The sequence below is a fragment of the Austrofundulus limnaeus genome, unplaced genomic scaffold (genome assembly GCF_001266775.1).
Source record: "Austrofundulus limnaeus strain Quisiro unplaced genomic scaffold, Austrofundulus_limnaeus-1.0 Scaffold0, whole genome shotgun sequence".
Classification (NCBI taxonomy): domain Eukaryota; kingdom Metazoa; phylum Chordata; class Actinopteri; order Cyprinodontiformes; family Rivulidae; genus Austrofundulus; species Austrofundulus limnaeus.
The window spans coordinates 6,906,500-6,922,434 of record NW_013952402.1 but is presented as its reverse complement, the minus strand read 5'-3'; the positions used below and the strand labels follow the sequence as shown (position 1 = coordinate 6,922,434).

Here is a 15,935-nt window from a genome sequence, read left to right as displayed (position 1 = left end):
AAAATATTCAGCTTGTTTACCTCTGAGTAGAGGGGAAAGAAGCATTAAAACGTAGGAGAAAATACGTATAATCAAATATTYACATGTATAAATTTATTATGAATAATACTATAATAGTTTAGGTCCCTTAGCATATGACAATACTGCCCATGCCACAGATTTGCCCTGTCCATCATATATCCATAATTCTCCAAACTCTTAGTAAATTAAGCCCCGTAAAATATCTTATCTGTTCTCATCTAGGATGTTCTTTGTTTATCCACCACATCTGCTTTATGCTCCTTATGGCAAAAGTTCTCCTTTCTTTAAAYTTTCTTCTGACTTTATCAAAGTAAACAACTCACCTCAAAGGTTCCTTGTTATCAAGTTGTTCATGCGGTGCCATTAAGCAAAACATGATTCTCAAGAACTGTCCGCCAGGCTYGAAACTTAAGTTTCAAACCATAGTTTCTTAGATCCTGAAAATTTCACAGCAGTTTGAAGCCCAGGGATGTGCATAATAAATGTCAGCATGCCATCAAAATGAATCAGAAGCTGAAGTTAACTTATTATAGAATACAGGTAACAAGCAGCACTTGTGTTGTAGGTGAATGGAATAAAATCTGCAACTTTCACACCCAATATTAATTTAAAATGTCCCTAGTAGAATAGACTGGTTAAATAAAACCATCTGTTTTCCCCAAAGTTTAAATAAAATCATCTGTCAAACCTAGCCAGAAATATCAAAGCTTTTTATGAAGCCTCACACTAATTTACCCAATTTCCCTTCTTTATTAGGAGACATCTCTTAGAACTTATTGCTTTTTTCTCTCCATTGCTTTTTTTTTCTCTCTATTGCTATGTCTACTTTTAGATTTCATCCATTACTATTTCAWACAGGGGCGCTTTATAATGTTGGAAGAGACCCCTGTAGCTCCCCATCTTGTTCTGAGCCTTGACCTTTCCTCTCTATATTCATCTCCCCTTGTCGTTTTTTTTTTATCTCAGGTTTTGTACTCCTCTTGTCTGAGCCCTCTCTCTRCTCCTGTCTTTTTTCTTAAACCCTCCTGCCACCCTTTGTAGCATCTCTATCTCCCTCTCACGCCACTTGGCAGCAGGCAGGAGAGTGCTTGTTACTCTTGCAGCTTGGTTTAGCTGCAGCACAGGAGGCAGGCCTCACCCACCCTCTGTGTTCCATCCATCAACCAGCCTGCAGAGCAAGCACGCCAGCTGACACCACCTATTTTCTTTTTCTTCACGTCAACACCTTTAGAAGGCTGCCACACCATGGGATCCGCGAAAGGAGATGGTATTAAGACCGGTGGAACATTTCACTTTTGTTACAGCACAAAAGCTGACAGAATAATAATAAAAAATTTGATTCTGAACCCATAAATTTAACTTGAAATTTATTGCTGCCAATAAAACGAACAGTTGTGAATAAAAGTAACTGTAAAAGACTATTAAGTTTCCAAATTCACTTTAGCTTTAAAGCCTTTTGTTGAAAATTTTACATATCCACTTAACCAAAGGCCCAAGGACCAAACGTTTCAATCAGAGTATCTGAGACTGGAGCTCCTTCTTTGTACAACTAATTGGTCTGACTCTGGCAACACGTTTCTTTTGTACCTAAACATGTGCTAATTTTAGTAAGTGATTTAGTTAATGCTTATGAAAATTTTAACAAATTGAACAGTTCCACAATGGGGCCCTCAAAAATGCTTGAAGGATTCCAGAGATTTTCCACCATTGTGAAAACAAATCAATAGAGAGGAGTCAGAAACAAGATAAGGGTGAAGCTGACAGAAAAGGCTACATCTTTTTCCAGGTGTACAAAAAGTGTACATGAGATGGCAGCTGTAGAAAATAAAAAAACAAAGCTCAGAATGGGAGCATCCAACACATACGCTTTCAATGACACAAACCTCTTGTTCAAAGTGTAATACGGTAAATGACAATACCTGAAAACAGCTTTTTTCTTTTTTTTTTTTTGCGATGGAAGATGTTACTCAAAGCTTCTTCAGAAAAGATTAAAAGAAAAAATGGGACTTATGATGAATTCCACTGATCTTCTAGTGAAACAGGTACATCATGAACTTGCAAAGACACTCGCACATCAGACAGAATCGTCAATAGTAACAAACATTTACAAGTTTCTGTGGTCATTTCACAGCACTTCTAATCATCTCTGGTTTCTCAATAGATTTGAAACCTTTTTGTTGCAGTTATTTCCTGTTTCTCTCTAGGTTTGTTCAGCAATCCAACCATAACATTGAAGTACAACAACAGAGCAGAAAGGGAGAAAAAAAAAACAGATTAAAAAAAAGAATAAAATCTCACACAAACACACAGAAGTGCAAAATCCGACAGCAGGAGAAAACAAAGGTCTATGAGTTAAAGCAGAATTACTCTACTGGAACCAATTATCTTTCCAGTTGTAACTTTTCATCATCAGAATGCATTTTAGAAAATGTTTTATTCCCACCCAAACCATCTTCTTCACCTAAATTTGACCTAAATGCATTACCCTGAACTAATCATCATCATCATTATTTTCACCTCATATATCAATATATTTACAATTTCTTCACCATCTGGTGCAATGTGAGTTCAATCTGTAGAAACAGTCACCAAAGCAATAATGAAGCTTTGATGAATTTGCAAATCTTTTCCTCATCTAAAATATTAAAAATATTCACATGGGCATTTGGGGCCTGCAGTATTTTAAGCTGATCTTATTTCTAAGTCCCCAAGTTGTCGCTTGTTAATTGCATAAAGGATATTCAGGAATATAATTGTCTGCATCAAATGCAAACCTATGAGAAGGAAAGATGGTCTGCAGAAAACTGAGCATAAGTGCACCAAAACAGAATCCACCAGCAGCATGGATGAGATCAAAGCAGTATGTCATTAATGAGACTTAAAAGGCTTGATGTATTCACAACCTGTGCACTAATTTATTTGTCAGCAAGTACTTAACTTTTAGATTTATGATGGAGCATTCATAGGAAGCTAATTGGAATTCAAGTGATGTTTTTGACCTACTGTTAGTTTATGGCTTATTTCTGCAGCGTTTGCTCACAACACACTGAACAATTACATGAGTCAGTGTGGGGGATTGATGGGAAAACAGAGGAGTTGAGGTTGAAAGTAAACAATCTTTGGAATAGAAACATATGCACATTTTATATGTGTGCATGCAAAGAATATTGCTTTCAAACAAATATGTGCATAACACTACTCCATGGTAAAAATATAATCTCCCAGCAGTTTTACAATTGCAGAATGTGTTTTGAATTACTAACTCTCAAAAGCAAACAAAGAAGCGGAAAAACAAACACAATTTGATACTGTTAAAAATCTCACACTATCTTGWATTAACTGCCTATTACCTCCTTGTTTTTCAGCCCATTTGACATTTTATTCTTGTTAATTTATTTTGTGTTTTGATTTGGAAAATCTCAGTTCAGTTGTTCTTGCCTGGAAGATTAACTGTCAGGCACGTTTGCGGGGCTGAACAAGGCACTCGGATCGTTTTCACGCTGATGTATTTTTTACTGCCTTCAACACTTCCTGTGCYACGCAAGCGGTTTTCCTCTATCATGCCAAAGAACAACAACAAATTATTCAACAAGGTATCRCCAAGTGGTTATCAGGAGTAAAAAATGCAAACCACAGCAGGAAAGCCTCACAACTCTGACAACATAGAGATCTTTGAAACTTTTTTTGTCCTATTTTTAGAAGCAGTAGTCATGTATCCATCCATTCATCCATTTTCTTCTTTCCAGGTTGCATCACAGGGACATAGAGACAAACAAGCATTCATGTTCTGACTCACACCTATGGATTAATGAATGGATGGATAGAGACACACACATTTACATAGGCTGTGTCTCAATTCAGAGGCTGCTTCCTTCGAAATCCTCATTTGTCGGCTGCTTACATCGCCGCCCTGTGCCAAAGGCTGTCCCAGTTTGTGAGCTCCTTCTCAAGGCGACGAATGCGGCCCTCAAAACGTTTAGCAATTTAGCTGATTCATTTAGYTGATTAAATTCATGCTGCAATGAGATGTTAAATAAAATGCAATTACAAGTACTGATAATAAAGCTAAACTCAAATTATTATTTTTTAATTTATTTATGTGTAAAGTTTTTTATTGTGAAAGTATTCCTCCAGTGAAAAGACGTGTGAAAACATGCATTTTAAGTCTCAAGGCAAACGTTTGACTTGAAAGTGCATTAAGTGAATTTTTTTTTATCCCACTGGTTTTAATGATCAGTTACGAAAAAATAAATTTAGTATTTTTTATGTGAATGTTGGACTGATTAACCATCAYTTTTAAATTACGATTGTTCAAGTTGTGTTGAATCTAAAATGGCCTCTACAAACTTTTCCTCAGAGTATGAGCTAAGCTTTTGATCAGTCCAGTAAACAAAACTCTGTTCTGTTGATGTGCGGTGGGTTTTCTGAATGATTTATTGCAGAAACTAAGAGTCTGCTGGTCAAAGATCTGCTTTGTAAGATTCCAGTCAGTCTTTTGTTTCTTTCCAAGGTAAAGAAAAATCAAAAGGTGAAACACAGCTCAGTCTCACCTCTGCCATATGTTTAGGGATTTGTCTGAGGTCAAAGCAGTCCCAGACAAAGTATTTGATCAATATTAAAAGAAAATGCCCAATAAAACCTCAGAAAAAAAAGTATTTGTTTTACTCTTTTTTGTTTGTTCTTGTGCTACGGTTGAGTTGATGTAAAAATTGATCAGCGGTCATGTCGGGGTGTCAGAAAATGTGTTTCTTTTTGCGGAAAATCATCTTTATTTTATAAATGCTTGTTTTTCCCTTTCTGCTCTTTGCCTCCCTGCCTGTGCCCTCTGATCCCATCGTGAGAACAAAAGCCTCAGTGATAAAAAAAACCTACCTGGTGGATGAAGACCTGTGCACCTCGAGGGCTCATGAGCAGCACGGCCCGCCGTAAAGTGTCCCGGTATCGGTTGAGCTCCTCGGTGCGCATTGTGTTGAAGAGGTCAGTAAATACTCGACTGACATTGCGGTCCACCCTCTGCAAGGAAACGTCCAGGCCGAGTCGAGAAGCCTGATCCATAAAAGTCTGTAAGCCTCGGATATCTGATGGAGGGAGAGAGAGACAGGGTGAGGATATGAAATGGGCAGCAACAAAAACGGCGGTGGAGGAACTTTTCAGGCAGGTGCTGCCTTCGCCCTGGAGCATTAAATCACAACTGTCGGTAAACAGCCTGCACCTTCAACACCTGCACACACACACATACACACACACACACACACACATTATATTTTCAGGCTTTGCTCCAAACGCTTCAAGGCAGATTTTATTCTCAGCTGCTGATGTAAAGCGTGACAAAACAACAAGCATTTTTCTCTTTTTGTTTCCTGGGGTTTACAGAATTTGAAGCTGCAGGCAGGTGTTGCTGTCCCCGCAGAGAACTTTGTGCATGGGTTTAGTTTGAGTATACTGGAAGCCACTTAAAAAATAAAAAGAAGAAGAAGAAGAAAAAAAAGAAGGACTGCACACACAAATCAAAGGCGATATGCAGCAGAGGGCTCAYGATAAGCACAGCAATCCCAGCGGTCATAGAGAGAGCAGCTGCCCAGCATGTGCCAAGTCACGCTGCATTGTTATTGGAAGCTCACAAAAAATCACTTAGACCAGACTTTTTATTTATTTATTTATTTATTTTTATCTACAATGAATCAGTGGGTGTGTGTGTGCTTTGCGGTGTTGCATCTCTGACCGTATGATGAGTCATCCGATGCCCTGCTGCTTTCTTCTAAAGCAGCAGGAATAGAAAAGTCATAGCATAGCCAACTGGCTCATATGCATGTATAAATTCAAACTTACAGCACACATTTACACACTAAAAATGAATGGATGCTGTTTTAGGCCTAAAGCAAAAGAAAAAAAAAAACTGGAAATTAGAGTAGTTGGATCACCCAGTCTGAGCAACATATTACTGCATCACTCTGTTATTGGTCAGCACCTTGGRCAAACTGAAATAGCCATGTGAAACAAATCAAAAAGAATTAGCTGCAATGCATCCTTTTTTTTCTGGCAATTGGAGTATTGCCTTTTATTTTGTYGAGTAACAAATTATAGCAGTTGCTCCTTGATTCTCCCCAGGAAAAAAAAAGAAAATGTTCAAAGGGCAGAACAAAACGTGAAATTAAATCATTCATCATTTTGAAGTGTCCCTTCAAATCTCCTACAGCAACAATCCTTGAAAACTTCTTTCACTGCATGCATACAAACGCGCGCGCGCGCACACACACACACACACACACACACACACACACACACTAGTTTATTCGGTCTAAATGAAAATGGCAACCCTCGGTGGGATTGTTTGAATGCAAGAAAATAACTTTTACCTTTGAAAAATATGTCCTTTTGATCAGTGCTTGATGTTTTTTCTCATAACTTGACKCTTAGAAATCATTTTGGTTTCAAAATATTTGACAATAGAGTAAAATATGACGAAAACCCTCGGTTTAATTTCCAAATTTAGTCAGCTTTATCCGTTTTTATGTTTGCAAACTATAAAGCAGTAAGGTGATGCATACTTTGCAATATTAGCTCTGCTGCGAGATCAGCACTATTGGCATTTAAAACATCCAGATGTCCCTTGCCATCTCTTGATCAGCTTCTAGAAGATGATTGAATCACCAGCAGAAAATGACAGAAATACAGATAAATGAGCAGCTCTTTACTCCCTCAGTGTTGCATAAAAACCCTGAGGGTGAAACCGTTGAAAAAAAATGGTGGCAACTCAATATGTCAAGCAAACTACTAACTTATGCAAATGATTTATTTTGTGTGAGCGATGAAGGCTTCTAATTTGACGTCAAGCCTCAAATATAGAAAATGTGACAGATTATTATTCGCACAAGTTTCTGAGTGTCTGATTATGCCTGCCTGCGTTACAACCTCAAACAGTTTTATTACTTGGTAATAAATAAACTTAAATTAATTGAAGAACAGTGCAGTTAGGATAAGTGCAATAAGATAAGGGTTAACTAAATTACATTTTTGTAGCAACACTGGCTGTTGTGTAAAAATCTCGTGCAACATCAAATGAAATATTTTTGTACAAAGAAGGATTTATGTGAAGAACCAATGTAAAGCTTCYATGCAATAAACAGCTCCAAGACTCTGATAGAAATATTGGATTTCAAGTCAATGTTCCAAACCCGTAGCAGGCTTTGATCCAGCAGGCAGCCATCAGTGATCGAACGAGCCGCAGAAAAGAGGATTAACCAGGAATTAAAAGTTTGATTTCTGGACATGTTTATCCAAGCGTCAGTTTCTGAAAACTGACCCTAAAAGTTTTAGATTTTAAAAACTTGACCATATTCTGGTTCTTACATCAGCCTTGACTCTCCCAAACAGCTACTCACATCCAATTCTTGTTGTCTGTCTTTTCCCTTAACGGCACTCAACAGTTTTAGAAAGCATCGAAAAGTTAGACTGAGAAAGAAATACTTCACAAAAAGATGCTTTAATGTACTTTTTTTTTTCAATTTCTTGGTGAAACACATTCCCTTACTGGTGATGATCAAAGACTGAGAAGTTTTTGCAAAGCTATCRGGATGCGTTGCACATTCAAACTCTGAAAAAATGGCTTCTGGCATTCTGTGTTTMCTCAGCATTTAGATAAATTCGTTATAAAGTAATCACGGCTCTTCTTGCAACAATATTAGTTAATTATAAACAATGTAGTTTTTATTTTTGATTTCATATTTGAAGTGTAGCAGACACTGAGTGGGATAAATTGCCACTCGAGTAATTAAAGCAACACAGAAAGTAGAAACATTTTGTCTCTTCAGTTTTAATTCCTCCTTCTTTGGGGGTTTTGTAAATTTATCCTCCAAGACAGCACAGTGTTTATAGCTAAATATTTGTTTACTAAATACAATGAAGGGCAAAATACAGCTTGCYTCATAGCTGTGAGGTCCGTATATCATTTGCACACTGTAATAAATCTGCTAATCTGAAAATCTGCTTCAAGGGTCTGTCATGAAAATGTGCATTTGTCATCATTTATGAGCATTGCTTACAGGTAAGTAAAATGTTTGGATATATTGTATTCAGTTTTTGTTCTTGGCAGTTATTAAGGAAGAATGAATGATCTATTTAGATTTATTACCAACAATGTTTTTTCATCAGTRAAATAGGTTTTATGAAATCTGTGCAACTAAGATGAACAATAATGTAACAATAAAACAATTTCAAAACAGCTGCTTTACCGCATCAGAGGCCCACCAAGTAAAAATTACTAGCTAAATTACTATTGATKGGTACTGCAGCTGGCCCCTTAATTTTTTTGTTTTGTTTTTCTTGTAATAATCTTTGAAAAGCTYATGCACACAAAAGAGCAATGTGAAAGTGAAGGGAGATAAAGAGGAAGGCACCAGAGAAGCAAGAAAAGACAAATTTGAATGATTATTAAAAGCAGTGGGAGGTAAAGTGTTGATGCCATCTTTCATATTTTTCCTCCAAAATAAGCATTTGTGTGAAGTGACTCTGTCAGGGTTAAAATATTAACATAATTTTCATGTGGATTTTACCATTTTCCTTTAATGTACAATTAGATAGTTAATTATTTTGTTATTGATAGAAATGAACAAAATTAGTCAATAAATAGTGTCATCCTTAAAACACCTAAAAAATTGGTTTAAATTGCTTTTTGAATCAAATAATTTCCCTTAACCTAAAGGCATTTAACAGTATCATCAACACTACTTGGCCCTTTTCCACTAATATCCACATAAAATATAATTAACAATGAAATCTTTAAATTTAAACATTATTTTATCCTGCCCGTTGGCAACTTTAAGTCACAACTTGTAAAAGGCCAGTCAAACCCATCCTATCTTCTTTTAACCATTCTGTATTTTTTCCCCTCTTTCTCCGTTGAACGAGTGCTTCAGGTCATTACTCTGCTGAAAGACCAAAGAGCTTTGCCTCAAACTAAGTTTTATGACTTTGGGTAACATTTCAAAATGCCTTGGTAAGCTTCTGATTTCATCATCCCTTTGATCCAGTACCACAAGAAGCAAAGCAGCCACACAATGGGCTAAAACCTTCACCATGTTTTAGTTGCTCTTTTGGAGCTTGTTATTACTGGCACACTGCATGTATAAATGTTTTTTTTTCCTCTGTCCTTCTAAGGCCTTGTTTACAAGTAAATGAGCTCTGGATTTTCCAATGCTGATTGTGAAAAAGTCACATATTTACGCAGTATTTCTTCACTTGTAATTGTTGTTTAGACGTGACCACAAAAGACATTGAATGTTCTGTAGTTTTCATGACAGGTCATTTGCAGGGGCTGTGATTTGTGTGCTTCAATGACGCCCATGCCAACACAATCACTTCAGTCGTGAGCAAGAAAAATTGCACCCAAAAAGACATGTATATACATTTGTTTATTTGGACCGACAGTATTGGTAGAATGTGTAAAATGCAGCTTTGCTGACCCAAGAAACTCTATATGTTCTGTGTCAAAAACTGAAAAAATTGACAAGAGAACAGCATAWACAGCATTCTGCAATCCCTTGTTGTTACTGTTTTTCATCTACTGGTGCAAGAGCAGAAAAAAAAAAACTATTGACTGCAGCTGTCCTTAGTGCACGTGTCATTTTACACAGATGGAATTAAAAGGTTTCTGTATGTTTTAGCTTTTAATTTAGCACATTATCCATATCTTCAGTTTGGATAAATGAACCGAAAATGACACCAGGAAAGAGCCAAAAAATAAAAAAAAGGTTTTTTTTCCAGGTTTGAGACTTCTTCTTCTTTAGATTATTGTTTTTTCATGTACAGTGCCCTGAGTGCATTRTGACTTGGCGCTATATAAACTGAATTGAAGTGAATTGAATTATGTAATGCCAAAAATGTAAAAATGCTTTAAAACATGCATTCACATATACATACATATATTGTTTACTATATATATATAGGCTAAAGCATACTTTTTGTAACTGTTTATTTGGCAGTTTTAATGATTTTATGGCCTATATGTAAAATTAGTAGAAGTAAAAGAAATAAATTTGACAAATGCATAAAAGAGTGTCTTTACACAGAGGCATTCTTGGCACGCTGCAGTTTTCATGTTACCCTTAATAGACTTGCTATGAACTCTGCATGAGATACCCTTTGTGTTTGTCCATGTTCTGACTCTGCCCGTTTTAATAAATGCATGTTTTACATCAGGATCCACCTCCTACTTGGAACCAAAAGCAGCTTAATCAATCTTAAACCCATTACCCGCCTAATTTTCTCCTCCTCTAAGAAAGAGACAGTCACCGTGGGGAGGACAGAGACAGATGCAGCTGCTCTGCGGTCTTTACTAAGCACAGGTTAACTCACAATAACCTGCAAAGAAACACGTTAATGGTCATGAAAATTGAGCCTTGTTTAAGATTTCCTATAATTGCGCATGGGATGCTTGTTTTGCTTTTTCTTGTTATGATAAAAAGAACAATTTTCCAGAAGCTTTTTGTTTGCAGACAGTCTTCCCACCCCGACATAATCAATAAGCACCTTTAATTCAGCTTCACACAATAATGACTATTGTGTTAAACACACCTTAAACAACATTTACAGGACAAGGGTTTAAAGATAACAGATCACTGATTTTTAAAGCAAAAGTCTTAAACCATGTTAGCTGCTCTCTGAAACCCAGCTTGGATGCATGAGCTCTTTGAACTACCAGTAAGTCATGAATGTATTAAAGGTCTGGCTAGTGACAAGGTTTTGTTTTTGTTTTTTTTTGTTTTGTTTTTTTGTAAATGTTATGCACAGTTATGTAATATTGCTAGATTTTGCTAAGCATATTAAAATATGTGCTGAGGATGACTCTGAGCTACTACCACATCAAACTTTAACTCGTTATTAGTAAAGTTGACTAAGCAGCCATTTTTGAGTTAGTTTATTGGCTGTTGCAGCAATCATAAACTGGGTTAATTATAAAAGTTAATTATGTGTAGATGCATATTCAATTATTTAATTTTGAGAGTTTCATCAATATCAGTTGAAACTTTGACAATTATTGACAAAGAGTTAATGACAACATTTTGAGTAAAATTCTGTGCAATTTGTACAGCTTGGCATGTGTGCTGGGAATTAATCTAAAGTACTTCAACATTAGTTTTACCTACATATCTGTAAAATACACTGACTTGTAAACACTTTTAGGCTTTTTACAGTCAGTTGACTGTGCTGGCCATCTAAAACTTGGTTGACTTCAAATGTTTTTCTGTTKTAGATTTTTTTCTGACATTTGCTCTAAAATCTGTCTTGTGGTTCATGAAATACTTTGCTAACAGACAGATTTAACCCTTATAGTTAATTGAACAGATCTCATGCAAACAATTAACTTGAAGTATAAGTTGGGGATGATGTTCAGCTACTGTCACAATAAATATCAGTTCAAAATCTGCAAACTTAACTAAAATATAGCAAGTTTGTTGAGGTTGCCTACACTCTAAAATGAAATGTTGGATTTACTCAACCATGTTATGTTACCTAGTTCCACTTAACCGAGTTGAGTAAATTCAAAGCAACATACTCATGTTCTTTGGCTAAAAAACTGGTATATTGCTTTGAATTTACTCAACTCAGTTAAGTGGAACCAGGTAACATAACATGGTTAAGTAAATCCAACATTTCATTTTTTACAGTGTAGCTATGACAGCCATCTCAAACTGAGTTCAAATAGGTAATTAATTATTTAACAATGACTTCACCCATTTGTTTTTGGCAGCAGGTGATAAAGTTATTTAAAGCTGTTAAAGAAGTACACTTTGCAAAAATAAACATTTTGTCTTTAGTCTAACAATTGGACAATAAAGCAGTTATTTGTTGGTGATTTTGTGTTAGATAGTTGACTTTGTGAGAAGAAAACCAACAAAACAAAGAGTCTGKTTYCAAAAATTTATCAAAAGTTTGTYKTTTTTTTKTKKGWRKGAWWRAYWMMYKYCTRYYKWCTKTYWTTTWKTTTKTTYTTTTCAAATAAAAAGACCTGTTAGTCTTCCATCACTGCCAGAGAACCCAACATAAATAAGCTAAAGTGAAATTAGAAGAAGCAACACAGTGTTAGCTTTAAAAGGATAGAGCAAAGAGRACAGAACTATAAAGAAAGAACAGAAAATGGAAAAAAAAAGGCTGTAGAGGTGTTGATCATCAATAGGTTGTAGGATTTTCACATGAAACATCATATTTTTCCTCTCTTGTTAGTCTGAAAGCATAAAAGGCTGAACCACAAAAAGATGCGTTGCATTTATATAAYAATGTCATCCTTCTTCAAAAGATGTAACGGTAGCATTAAAATAAGTTGATGTCTGTTGCTCGGGACAAATCGTACACGATAGTTCCAACAGAAAAGTAAARGATGTGCAGAAAATATACAAAGGTGTATGAAAGCAGAACAGTTGAGCCTTTAGAGGCTGTTTGCGTTTTTTTAAGGCAGTAGGGGGTGCAGGTACTGATACATTGTCTGAAACTGAATTGAGCTGGCTCCCCTGACATGCTCCATTACACCAAGTTATACTTTGCCCCTGAGGTCAGAGAAAACAGTTTAAGCTTCAATATCTTACCTTGTATATGCCTGATTTGGAGTCTAGTTTCCTTTCACACTATTCAAAAGTAAATGTAGCAGGTAAATATATATGAGATTGTGATGATATTTAGATTTGGCAAAGCTTTTTGTGCAAAAAATAAAAGAAAAAAAATATTTAAAAATAGTTGTTGATATTGAAAATCTGTGCTGCTTCTGATCATCTGAGGGTTTCTTGGAGACTGCTGCATAAACAGCAAATCAACAAGACAGAAGTCCAAACGACATGCAATTCTGAATTTCATCATTCAAGAAGCCAGGCCCACCTCACACAGTATGATAACCTCAGTGAAGCAGCTGGACTTCTGATGAGATGCTTGCTTTTTAGGAGCTATTTCGGTTCTAACGGTGTGTCTGTTTCCGTTTGACGCATATATGAGATGTAGGAAAATAAAGATGGCAGGATGATTTTWATATTTCTGTAAGAATCTTTCCCGTAGACGTGTATATTAGAGGGAGGTKCACAAACTGAATGCTCTAATGCTTGTCATCAGTAAACCTGATTACAGGTGAGAAAAAATAAAGGAATTGTCCAAGACTATACTTTACCTGTAATATAACAGTTCAAAGGTATATATCCATGTACTGTATATGGATTATTAAAGGGCAGAAGCGGTTGAACAAAAATAAATACAGGGTTGTGACATAYTCAGATTCAAATCGTAGTTCCTACAATAGCATACATTGTCATCTTTGTTTCTCATATTTGGCATTTTGTTTAACGTGGATTTAAAAGCCGGTGCTCTCTGAAATTGGAGTTTGTTAGAAATATAAATGGATGAAGTTGTGATTAGTGATAGTGCACTAAAAGTTGCTTCCTCATCAGGTGCACATTTTCACACCTGATGTCAATGAACAGCTCTAAATAGTTTATTAGGGGAAACTATATTAATGAGTGTTTCCATTTCAGCAGAGAAAAAAAATTGAAAGTGTCAAAAGTCTTGTCAAAACAAATACCAAATTCATGTGACCTGTTTTCATAGATTTAAGTCAAAACTAACTACAAGTGYTGTTTTATAAAAGCAGCATCCGCGAACATTTAAAAACCCTGGATCATAAAAGACATTTATTTTTTTGTAAACTTGCCAATTTAAGTTACAGTGCAATCTATGCTTCATTTTGTTATCTGATGTCCTGACATAATTCAGTGATTTGGAGTGGTTTTCAACAAAATAAAAAGGACTGAAATAATGCAGACAAGTATATTTATAGATGGATGGTAAAACAGACACACAGCTAACTAGCAGGACAGAAAGTTAATTAGTTCATCAGACCAATCGACATCTTTATAGTCAGAAAACATATATAAAAAGGCCTGGTGGCAGCTTATCAGACAGAAGAAAAAAAATGCGTAATAAGATTTTTAGATACAGAATAAGGAGAAGAAAAATCTATAGCAGAACAGACAGTCATGCACATTGTGACCTAGAGATGTATAGGGGGCACGGTAGTTAGAAACGGAATAAGGGGGGAATATAACTAGACAGCAGGGGAGCTTGTCAGAACAGTCTGCAGATAGAGAGGTGCTCTTTCCATGGCAGAGTTTTTAATCGATCCAGTCCAATGCTGAGAATGCACTTTCTAGAAAGAGCASCAATGTCAGAAACAATTCCAAGGACAGAAGTCAGAAACTATGAAGCTGCATGTTGTAAACATGAACATGAAGAGACATGCCATGAATGTTCAACCTTCAGGTTTAGAAATTTGATTAATTTTGAGTTCTAACTATTCCTTGAGGGTTAGGGGAGTTATGCAAAAAATCAATGTGAAAATATAATGTGATTATAACATGATACACATGTTATGATCACAAGTTATAAAAACATATTCAGTGTTGTTTTGGAAAATACTTTATATCAAGGTTGGTGGATTGATGTACGTATTTTGTAAGGGTGCAACAATACAGAAAATTCACGGTTCGGTTCGGTTCGATACTTTAGTCTCACGGTTCAATTTGTTTTCGATACAAAAAAGAGAAAKTTCCATGCCCATTTTAACTTGTTATTTATTTAAATTAATTATGAACATTTGTTTAACCTGAAAAGTACAGTTTTTAAATTAGATTTGATGAAACAGCAAGTTTCTCAGTGGATCTGCGCTCAAAAATGCAGCCTAGGTGGAGTAGTCGAACACAGATCCACTGATCCTTTAACACAGAGCTTCTTCAGAAGACAAGTTGATAAATAAATTTTAAAAATCTGTATTGTTTGATACAAGTGTGTATTGAACCTAAAGCACTGTTCGATACAGTTCAATACGGGTACATGTATTGTTGCACCCCTAGTATTTTGCTTTATTGTACTACTTAAATATAGATTAGATGTTTTGTTTTTCAACATTGAAAAAAAAGGTAAATCAGATTTATACTCTCTTCCAGATTCCACTCCTCCATGTAGTAAAAAAAAAACAATTAGCCAGCAGAGGCCAAGACTCATCCGAGGAATGGCAAAGCAGTGATATTTACTCTCTGTCTCGTTTTGCTTAGCCAATAATTTCCTGATCCACAGTGCCCCTTTGCCAAATGTGGGTCAAGAAAGGTTCGCTCCTGAGCGACGTCAGAACAGAATTGGAGAAGATCTAAGAATAGATTTAGTACTGTCGGGATGGACCCTCACAGAAGGAGGGTGCCTGAAATAAGCCAATTAAGGCTCAGACCCATCTCATCATGAGGAGGCTCATAGAAGATGCAGCAACAAGATCTTGTTTCTTRCAATTTTTACTTAACTTTGATTTATTTTTTAGCAGTGTGTGTAATATGTGTCTGTGTGGGGGTGTTTTCTTTCATCTTTAATTCCCACTTAGTGTTTTCTGAGCTTATGAATTCTCAGCAATAATATGACTTCACTTCAGCAGAGGCCTGATCTCCCATGACACCCGGGATGGCTTTGGAGCATTTACATCTAAATGGAAGTGCTGAGATCATCTCGCATACGAATGTAATATCTTTCAGATGTGTTCAGCAATCAGCGTGCCGCTTTTCTCCACTCACCATAGTCGCTCTCGTAAAAGATGATGAACTTCTGCCAGTGCAGCTCTGAGACGAGGGTGAGCAGGACGTCGTTGATTCGAACCGGTGGTCGGGCGGCCAACGTGTAGCTCTCTCCGTCTGGGCTGGGGTTGAGCTGGCAGGCGGTACGGGGTGCGCCGTCTCCGTTTCTCTGGATGAAGAGGTGCGGGATGTGCATCGCGTCTGTTAGAGACTGCAGGGCGCTTGCGGCTGCACAGCCAGTGGACGTAACCAGAGCAAGAATCCCCTGGTTCATTAACTCGCATGCTAGACAGAAGAAAAGAAAGAAAAACATAGTAATAGTTT

General features: G+C 36.5%; 1 protein-coding gene across 1 annotated transcript in view; it reads right to left on the bottom strand.

Moving 5' to 3' along the window:
• grid1a (glutamate receptor, ionotropic, delta 1a) overlaps positions 1-15,935 on the bottom strand; it is a gene marked incomplete at its 5' end in the record, with an annotated part of 254,083 nt that overhangs the window by 81,867 nt on the left and 156,281 nt on the right. The window contains 2 exon segments of the mRNA XM_013999628.1: positions 4,894-5,099; positions 15,612-15,896. Coding sequence (XP_013855082.1) covers positions 4,894-5,099; positions 15,612-15,896 — 491 coding nt within the window.